The following is a 10,059-nucleotide window of genomic DNA, read 5'->3' as shown; positions in this document are numbered from 1 at the left end:
AAAACATTTATCATGATGAAAATTTATTCTGCGTCAGTTTAACATTTCGCTGAAAGATAATTCTCCAATTATCACTGAATGAGGGGATAAAAAATAATTGGAGGTATGAGTGAAATAAGTCAAAGGTCTGATCGGCGACGGGAAAAAAATAGGAGAAAGAGTGGTCTCGGCGCCGGCGCCCGCTATTGATTCCGGCGTCATGACACACACGGAACAAAACCCACAATCTCCTAAATGACAAAAGGTTATATCCAACATCCTAGAGGGTGCGACAGTAGCCAACAGCCTCTCGTACCCCAGAGGAAGAGGCACCTCCGCACGGTATCTTCGGCATTGACCCCCTCCCCAGGTCAGTGTTTTTGATTTATCAATTAAAAATTTATGCCCACATTGCCTCGTTCAGGTCAGGAGCCTCGTTAGATTTTTTTCCCTATTAAAAAAATACATCCTTTAATCCACCCCCATCCTCTTCACCTCGAGCACCTCGACTGCTCAGTATTTTCTTTATAAATTTTATCGCAAATTCGCCACGTTTCGTGCCTCTGGATTATCGATTCAAGTACCTCTTACCCGAGAAAGTAAATAACGTGATTTTTAACGTGTCTAAACCACCCAGTGAATAATCTTGATGAGTTTTTCAACGCGACGATTGGCCCGCACCTCTGACGTCAGTGGAAACACTCGCTGAATCGCTCTAGTTTTTTTTTTTGCCATATTTATCTGGATCGTTTATAGTTGAATAATTCAGCGATTGAGACTGTAGAGTTGAGACGGTCTCAGTTGTAGGTGGAGACCATTTCATTCCTGGGGGTAGTAAAGGGGTGAAGATTCTATTTTTGGAAATTTGTGAAGAGTTACTATAATGGCTATAGATCGGCGGTGATAAGAACTCCTGAATAATTAATTTTTTTGCTTCAGCGCGAGGGGGAGGTCAAGGTGACAAGGGATGAATAAGAGTTTCTTGGGGGCAGTAGTGCGTGCCGATGAGAGTCAGACGGCTCGCCCTCGCGCATTCCTTTTTACTTGAGATTTCGGAAAAATTTGCCAGAGGGATTCACTGGTCTTGGGGGTTTTGTACAGCTTGCAGGATGGAGTCGACGTTCCCTCGGCATACATCGGTCTGATCGCATTTATCGAAGTAGAAATAATTGATCGTCACGATGGCGAACACGGCCCATTTGGTTCGGAGGCAGAGCTCCAGGGATCTCAAGCCTCAGAAGAGCGTTGATCGCCTCGAGATGAAGGAAATGCGGGGAAGACTCGTTGTCGAGAGCAGGAAGACAGCTGCTACTGTCAGTTATGGAGCCACCAATGCCGGATTCGATGACTCCAGTCCAAACACCAAGGTTTGTTACTTCTCACTACTTCATATTTAAACGTCAGCAGAATGAGGGAATTTGAATTTTTTAATTTCTCTTGATCAATCGACATGTAGAACACCAAAATTCGATGAATGAAACAGCGAAAACAGCGAAAAAATGAGTATAACTCAGTCAAATAAATTATCCTGGAAATTTTTTGAAAGATTGACGAATGAAAAAACAGAATAAAACATGCATTGATAAATCGCTGTTTTCCATCAAGCCAAACCAATCTAATGAATACTGTTTGTTTTGTTGAAAATGGGCGAGTTATCTCTGTTATCCACTCGAGGCTCGATTTTATCGTGACCCCGGTATGCGAAAACCCGCAGGTTTACATTTGCAATTGCCTGTTAATTGTAGAGCAAGGGTTCAAACACGGGGGATGGCGGAGGTGCTAGTGGGGTCGGAGGCAGCAAACTGGGTAGCAACGAGGGCAAGGCAATATTTCGTCCAGAGGCTGGTGAGGATGAGCGTGAAAACTGGGACAGCAAGTTAACATTTCTGTTGGCCACTGTGGGATATGCTGTGGGGCTCGGTAATGTCTGGAGATTCCCCTACTTGGCACAGAAGAATGGGGGTGGTATGTGAATAAAAATGAGGATGAATTGGATCTTGCATTGTCATTCAACTTTTGATATTTCAGGGGCCTTTCTCATTCCGTACTTCGTCATGCTCGCTATCGAGGGGATTCCCATATTTTACCTCGAGCTTGCTATTGGTCAGAGGCTCAGGAAGGGCGCCATTGGGGTCTGGAACCAGGTTTCACCCTTCCTGGGAGGCATCGGTATCAGCAGCGCTGTTGTCTCCTTTAACGTCGCACTTTACTATAACACTATTATTGCCTGGTGCCTCTTCTATTTTGTTCAAGTAATGTTCACTTTCACTTTCTTTCTGCCGACGAAATTTTATTTTAGATTTTCAGACGGTTTGATCCATTATTTTTTATTTGTTCAGAGCTTCCAGTCCGAATTGCCCTGGGCCACGTGCCCTAATAAGTACTTTCAGAATGGGTCTTATGCCCCTGAACCAGAATGCCAGGTAAATCATAGAGTTTTGGCGATTCTATTGAAGTATTCAATTGCGAATGATTTCTGAGGTCTCTATTGCTCCTTCATTCTAGGTTTTTTCTATCACAAATAAAAATTACATTTTTTATGGGCAATTTTATCTATTGAAGTTAAATGTCTAATTTCTCTACAGCAAAGCAGCCCAACGCAGTATTTCTGGTACCGAACCACCCTGATGATCTCCAAGGACATAAACACTCCTGAGGTATTCAACTGGAAGATTGCCATAGCTCTGGTCATTGCCTGGATTTTGGTTTACATGTGCATGATCAAGGGAATAGCTTCATCTGGAAAAGTAGTGTACGTCACAGCCACTTTTCCCTACATCGTTCTCATCATATTTTTCTTCCGAGGCGTCACGTTGACAGGGATGTCTGACGGCCTGCGGCACCTCTTCACGCCGAAGGTGAATAAATTTCATAAAATCAACCTGCATGGTTTAATCATCAAATTCCACCCCATTCTTTTCTCTTCATTTTCTCAAATTTTTCGCATCTCTTATTTTTCTGTGAAACTTTATTCCTCTTCCATTTAATACTCTCCCTTTTGTCGTCCCCAACACCTCTCTGCTTTTTGCCATTGCTCGTAAGAAAATATCTCCTTTGAAATTCAAATGAAAAATCGAGCGTCAAGTATCAAGTATAAGTATTAATTTTTAGTGTAAGAGAAACGCGCACACAAGTAGTTTATTTCATACGGAATCTCTCTAGACCTAGTGAAGACAGTGCAATTTATGTCGGTCACTTTTTTTGAATCCATTAAATTTCCTGCAAAAAAGTTGCCAGAAAAATGTTCCCATCTCTACCAATTCTCGAGATATGACAACGACTTTAGTCTCTGAGCTCATGAGATTCAATAATTAAAAATTCACTGTATTTATAATGTATTTTTTATCTGCACATTATAGTGGTACACACTGACTGATCCAGTAGTATGGCTCGAAGCTGGCACCCAGATATTTTTCTCCCTTGGTTTAGCATTTGGAGGATTAATAGCATTTTCATCCTACAATCCAGTTAATAATAATTGTTATCGTGATGCTATTATGGTCAGCCTCACAAACTGTTTTACATCGATGTTCGCTGGAATCGTTGTATTCTCAATTATCGGTTTCAAAGCGACGATGGTGTACGAGCAGTGTCTGCGCGATCGTAATCAGACGGTATTGAGTGTCTTTGGGCATGTTGACAACATACCGAGCATCTTGCCCCCAGGTGGTACTCTATTAAATATTACCAGTGGCAATGGCACTCTTGATAACATAATAATGCCGGAGCTACCGGTATGCGATCTCGAGAAGGAGCTGGACAACGTGAGTACCTCTATAAATTCCTTATTGGGGATTATTGGAATAATTTTAATCTGCTGTCATTTGTTGCAGTCTGCCTCTGGCACCGGACTCGCTTTCATCATATTCACTGAAGCCATTAATCAGTTTCCTGGAGCACAGTTCTGGTCTGTTCTATTCTTCCTCATGCTGTTTACACTTGGAATTGATTCTCAGTTCGGTACTCTTGAGGGCGTTGTCACTAGCATTGTTGATATGAAACTTCTCCCTAATTTGAGGAAGGAAATTCTCACAGGTAATATTTCGCTATTGATTCATTCATTCATTCATTCATTCATTCATTATACACGTAGAATAATGTTTTCTAAATTGTTTACTGAAATTATCAATTATATATATATTAAATTACCGAATTGATTTGAACCGGTGAATTTATTGATTTCAGGAGGAATTTGCCTGGTCTGCTGTGTGATATCTATGGCTTTCGCCCACGGAGCTGGAAGCTACGTTTTTGTTCTTTTCGATAATTTTAGTGGAAACTTTCCCCTATTGATTATCGCCTTTTTCGAGTGTATCGGAGTGTCCTATGTCTACGGCCTCAAACGGTAATTTGAATAGTAAAACGTGTAACACACTGGTTTGTTCTTTTGTTAAGGGGAGGGGATCGAAATTGATGGCTTTTTTCTATACAGATTTGCCGATGATATTGAATTGATGACGGGCAATCGTCCCGGCCTGTACTGGCTTATCTGCTGGAAGTATCTGAGTCCTTTAGCCATGTTAACAATTCTCGTAGCTTCGTTCGTTGAAATCGTGACTAAAGGAACCGGCTACGACGCCTGGTTACCCAGCAAGGGCATCACCGAGAGGCACGAGTGGCCCCCCTGGGGCATGATCCTCATTGCCGTTTTAATTTGCGCTTCAGTCCTCTGGATTCCAGCTGTTGCAATTTTCAGGTAAATCCAAGTAATTCATAAATGTCAATCTACTATTTTCCTTATTGATTTATCTGGAAAATTATGAATTTAAAGTGAAAATTGTAAATGTTTATTTTGTTCCAACGAGGACTGGACATTTCTGTTCAAAATCAATAATTAAAAAAAATCAATAGATATTTTACTCCAGAGACACTATCCCATCGAACGTAATCTATGATTTGAAATTTATCTTGTTAGTGTAAAATATTCCAAAATTTCAGCCTTACACGTAATGATAAAAAAGAGGAAAAATTGTTGATGGATGGTAGATCGAAATATTGATTTTAGCAACAATTGTTATATAACATTTGCTATAAACTCTCAAGTGGTGACTGGAACTTGAACACTTGAAAGAACTTGATTAAAAAATATTCTACACTACCAATATAAAATTCAAACTCACGATTACGGCCGATAGAAGATAGTGTATGCGAGTGTCAAGTCTTCGTTTGCATAAATGTTTGATTGAACATCTGATATTTCAGATTCTTCGGGATTCTCATTATCGACGACAATGAGAAAGCCTGGTTCCCAGCTCAAGATCTCAAGGAATTCCATGGAATAGTGCCCCACGAGGTGACAGCAGCCGAGACTCTTCTTTTCTGCATCAGGAGCGATGGCTCGGAGGGCCTCTGCTGTCCTACAGGCGGCCCCAACGACGATGACGACGAAGATCTCACCTAGAACAGCCTCCGTCAGTCTCGGCTGCTCAAGCCAGACTAAATCAGTAAAGCTCCCATGTCAAGCGAGAATTGCAAATGGCTCTCCCCAGTTTACATTACTCCTTATGACTTTCCCCTTCATCATTTACATGAGAGGATTCACACTATCGTAGGGTCAACTGTGTCAATTACGCTGTGAAAATAACTCGTTAGCGATGCCTGCCTTGACTACCACGAACAATAACACGTACAAAACAGATTCCTCTTGTTGAACAGTGAATTCTATCGAAACCGAGTGCTCTCCCTAAATATCTCCCATTTTATTGTAATTTCACTCGATCTCGAGATGAATTCACAGCTTCATTTATCCACCAGGTTAAATTTATCATTAATCTCCTTCATAACAGGATTTACATCCAGAATTACATTAAAAGTACTGAAGGCTGGATTGAAATAGAATGATGTTGCATATCGAGAACCCTGATATAGCATAATAATTAATTTAGCTTCGTGTGGAAATAAACGGAGTTGAAGTATTAATCCTAGAATAGGGGCCGTCCATTGGGCTTAATTATCATCTCATATCGTCATTTTTCTGATAAATATCTCTACAAGTCTATAATTTTTGAGAGATTTACTTCTGTTTTTTTTTGTGGGGAAAACAAAATTTATGACAATAAGCGATACGGATGGATAACGACAATAATTGTTGATTTGTTGGTAATTGCACTGCACTCTCAGCACCGTGAAATAACGAGGCCTATTTATCGAAACGAAATGATAATAATTACGCGTGTTTAAGCTAATGTTAGGTGCATTGAATTGCTTAATCGTTGGATTTTATTTTTTCCTTGATTTTTTTAAAATGATTTGGTGATCGTTGCACGACCTACAGTCGCTCAGCTATTGATCTTCCCTCAGCGCATCTAGACTACATATATCTGATTGTTACAGTACATATCCTCTGATCGTTACGTATTTCATATAAATTATACAACCCGAAAACGACAAATGCGAGAATATCTGATAAAGAGCTAAGACTATATTGAGACTGGCGTGTGTTGTACAAAAAAAATAACAACTGCTCTGACCGAAACACTTGAAGTTTCATGAGCCAATTGAAGAGAGTGGAGAGTTGCATGAAATAATTTTAGAGGGAAAGATATGGCACTCGCTAGAAAATTTTCTAGAATTTCTGGAGACTGTTCAATTAGTTTTTCTCTAATGGAAGAAATTGGATGGGAATTAATCAATTGGCTTTTCCGTGCAGTATTTTCTATTGGAGGTTTTTATCGAGGAAAAGGCGAGAGGAATTTTCCAATTGAATAATTTTGTGCGCGATTTCAAGAGGTAACAAAACCTGAAAATGCTGGAGTAATGAATAATCTGAAGACTATTGTTAATCCGTAGGAATAACCTAATGAGATAATTGTGTTGCTTGAAGACGTTCATAGACTTCTCCTTAGTGATCTGGTAATTTTGGTAGAAAGTAATATTCAGTAAGATTGTAAATAGTTTAAGATTTCATGCGCACAGTGAGAATAATAAAATGTATTCAATTTGCAGTATCTCATAGGCGTAAAGAGAAAACATAAGCGTGACAGGCCTTCCAAGTGGTACACAAACTTAATTCTTAATTAGTTGGAATCGACGATCAGACAATAATTTTTGTTGAGAGTGAAGAGTCTATTATCCATATCTTATTCATATCTTAGTTATACATATCTTGAATCGGGTTTATTAAAGGACAATAATTTATAGCGTGTATTCAGGGGATTATTATCGAGATAAATATACTGTTGCTTATGGAGAATTTGAATTTCTGTTTCTTGGGCCAGATTATAAGTAGCTTATTATTGATGATTATTAACGATTGGTTAATGAACTATACGAGTCGCATATTTATACGTATATTATAGAAGTCCATCTGAGGCGATACATAATTGACAAAAACCTATTATACAATTAACATTATGTATACGCAAAGCTGTACATATATATTGTTGTCAGTTGAATGTTGAAATAAATACTGTGAGTGAAGAGCTCGTTTTTTTGTCCAGACGGTACCGTATTTCCGTTATGCTCCAGCTAGGCCGGGACCGATGCATGACGATGGACGATGTTATACGATTTTGTTTCAGATGAAGCAATTTTTCGTACATTCCTCCGCAGAGAGAAAATCTGTGATAAATTACCTTTGCAATCCCTATCAAGTCGATTATCAGAAGATGCTGGAGTAGACATTTATGTCGTAAATTCACTCAACTACCACAAGTCCTTTAATGTTTTCACCCTGAAATAAATCAATAATTAAGAAAAATTGTAAATACGGTTGACTTCCACTTTAAGAATTTGCTGGTGAGTCATTTTTAGCAAGTTTACAAAATTAAATTATGAATAAATATTATTGTAAAGTATTTGTGGAGAGCTGCGGTAATGAGTTCTGACGAAGTTGAATGAGCTGGTGGGCGTATGCGTGGATATCAGATCAGATTCTACACCATCACGGCCATCACTGGAGACAAACAATGTGTTTATTGTCTCTCATACACATCCACCACTGGACATGTCCCTCAGACGGTTTCTTCCGGTCGTGGGCGCAATTAAGCATATTTATTTTCAAATGTTTAGCACAATTTGCCAATTAGCTTATACCATTTCCACCGAGTTGAAGAACATCTCATAAAAATATGAAGTGGATGCGACGCCCTACTCTCCAACTTCGATGTCGTCACGGTTTCTCTCACCTTATTTGGTGGATTGTTGCTGCACCTACCAAAACTCGTTTCTTCCATACGAGAATAGCCGCGGATGGCAATTAGGGAGCCGTTTCGAAGAGAGGCACATGGAAGAGTCGAAAGTGCAGAATCGAGATGCTTATGCAGACGATATCATTCGACTAAATTAATCGATTGGAATGAACAGATCAAATTTCACAAAATGTTTACCAATCTCATTAATTACACTCACAAAATAATAATGTTTGTTATTATTATTATTGTTGTTATTTTATCATATTTATTGTTGGACTTTGCCATCATAATTCAAACAATTTATTATGGCAAATTTGAAAAATACAAGCAGACGGATCGCCATCGTGTGGGTCTCTTATAAAAACCTGAGAAATCCTTCGTTGGCATGACCTCATCACCGTAAATGGTATTCACTCGGTAATCGAGTGACGTCACACCCCGATAAACTACATTCAATTGATGTATTGCTCTACAAAGTAAAGAGCAACAGTACAAACCACCCCGCCCACCTTGACAGTCCGTTGCCGACCTCAATTCCAAAAAGGAGAAATCCCCTCTGAAGAAAATCCACTCCATTACCTGAACTACCTGAAGTTGCATTTCCTCGAAAAATAAAAAGAAAAAGAAAAAAAAACAATAGACTGGAATTGAAAAGATTTACAGAGGTGGCAGATGTTTTTTTTTTGTTCCTCTCCATGGGGATTTCGTTTGGAGTCCCCCCCGGTTGTTGGCCTTGCGTGTTCCTTGAGCTGTGGGGTTTTCTAACGGACATTGGATTTCAGGGGCGTCGTGAAAATTTCAGTACCCGAAAAAATAATTTTTCCATTTCTTGAACAAATATTTTAATGAATTTTTGTGGAGGAAGTGGCATTTTTGAAGGCATCAGCGAATAGGTCGTTGGACGGATGCATCTTCCACGCCCTGGGGCTATTTATATCTGTCTCGACGGGCCGGAAATACAGAGGGTGTGTTTATTTCATTTTTCCCGAGGTATCCTGTCATCGGAATCTAAATCTACAGGAATTCAAGGTACTCAAATCCGGAATAAAAATTACTGGATAGCAATTATCTTGTTTAATTGTTCTCCCGTAGAATTTTCTTCTCGTGGTTCATCCATTACTTTTGTCTCGAGGAAAATTACATTAGAATTATAAAGAGTCGTCAAATTCATTCGTAATGTGTAGGATTGTTAGTTTCTCTGCTGTCCTGCTCTGGTGCTGCGTCGTGAAGATCGAATGGTGGAGAAGAGAGAGGGCAATCCGAACCTATAAAAGACCGAGAGCTTCTCCGGGCGTTTTACAACGCTGAGATCGTTTGCAGGAGCTCCATCGCCAGCTTCGATTGAACGAGATCAAGTTTTACCATTCTCTTCGAGAAACCGAGTTCACTGTTTTTTTCCCGTGTGTTTTCCGAGAAATAAATCACAATGGTACGTATTTTTTAACTTCTGCGCTCGTTTGTACAATGTTTAAATTTATATAATGGGAAATAGGAAATTCATCGTCACATGGCGACTCGCACGTATCTGACACGTTTTTAAGCTCTTTTTGAATTTTTTTTTCTTTTTTGCCCGTCTTTTTCGGTTCTTCATTTTTGTTTGGATTAAATAGGACCATTAAATATTGAAACATTTAAGATTAGAATATTTAATTATTTCATTTCCGTAATTTATAACATGATTTTGAGGAGAGCGAAGGGGAATATTTGAAAAACGGACTTTGAACTTTTTAATTCGCAATGGAAAGGGGGAATTATTGAAATTGATGGTTTATTCAAGGCTAATTAGTACGACGTGGGAATTCTCTGGAGGTTTATTGTACAAATGCCGGTTGTGCCCCCTTTTTTTTATTTTTTTTTGCTGAGCGTCGGCACTTTCACGGGCGTTACGCGCGTTACACGCGTTACGCGCCAAGTGAAAATAGCTGGCGTCTCAGGGCCGTGCACAGCG

General features: G+C 39.4%; 1 protein-coding gene across 4 annotated transcripts; it reads left to right on the top strand.

Annotated features, from left to right (window-relative positions):
* Window positions 1-269: 269 nt before the first annotated feature.
* Window positions 270-8,099, top strand: LOC105265459 (sodium-dependent neutral amino acid transporter B(0)AT3). 4 transcript variants are annotated; one of them, XR_892073.1, is made up of 13 exons: window positions 270-349; window positions 1,081-1,346; window positions 1,725-1,944; window positions 2,008-2,231; window positions 2,319-2,402; window positions 2,565-2,837; window positions 3,339-3,743; window positions 3,813-4,014; window positions 4,165-4,324; window positions 4,412-4,675; window positions 5,182-6,708; window positions 6,769-6,831; window positions 6,925-8,099. XR_892073.1 is itself a non-coding variant. In XM_011302941.1 (11 exons), exons 2-11 carry the CDS (start codon window positions 1,161-1,163, stop codon window positions 5,378-5,380), a joined length of 2,217 nt encoding a protein of 738 aa, XP_011301243.1. In that variant the 5' UTR covers window positions 270-349; window positions 1,081-1,160; the 3' UTR covers window positions 5,381-8,099. The 4 variants fall into 4 exon arrangements, 1 of the variants encoding a protein (XP_011301243.1); XR_892071.1 differs by having other exon boundaries at window positions 6,769-8,099; XR_892072.1 differs by having other exon boundaries at window positions 5,182-6,831.
* Window positions 8,100-10,059: the final 1,960 nt, after the last annotated feature.

Source organism: Fopius arisanus, unplaced genomic scaffold (genome assembly GCF_000806365.1).
Source record: "Fopius arisanus strain USDA-PBARC FA_bdor unplaced genomic scaffold, ASM80636v1 scaffold00030, whole genome shotgun sequence".
In the NCBI taxonomy this organism is placed as follows: domain Eukaryota; kingdom Metazoa; phylum Arthropoda; class Insecta; order Hymenoptera; family Braconidae; genus Fopius; species Fopius arisanus.
The sequence above is the reverse complement of the archived record's forward strand: the minus strand, read 5'-3'. Positions and strand labels throughout refer to the sequence as shown.

Excerpts from the sequence above, each read along its gene's own strand:
- LOC105265459 (XM_011302941.1), top strand. The coding sequence starts at position 1,161 with ATGGCGAACACGGCCCATTTGGTTCGGAGGCAGAGCTCCAGGGATCTC. Across the intron at positions 3,744-3,812 it reads TCGAGAAGGAGCTGGACAAC|TCTGCCTCTGGCACCGGACT; the intron begins GTGAGTACCTCT and ends CATTTGTTGCAG. Across the intron at positions 4,015-4,164 it reads GAGGAAGGAAATTCTCACAG|GAGGAATTTGCCTGGTCTGC; the intron begins GTAATATTTCGC and ends TATTGATTTCAG.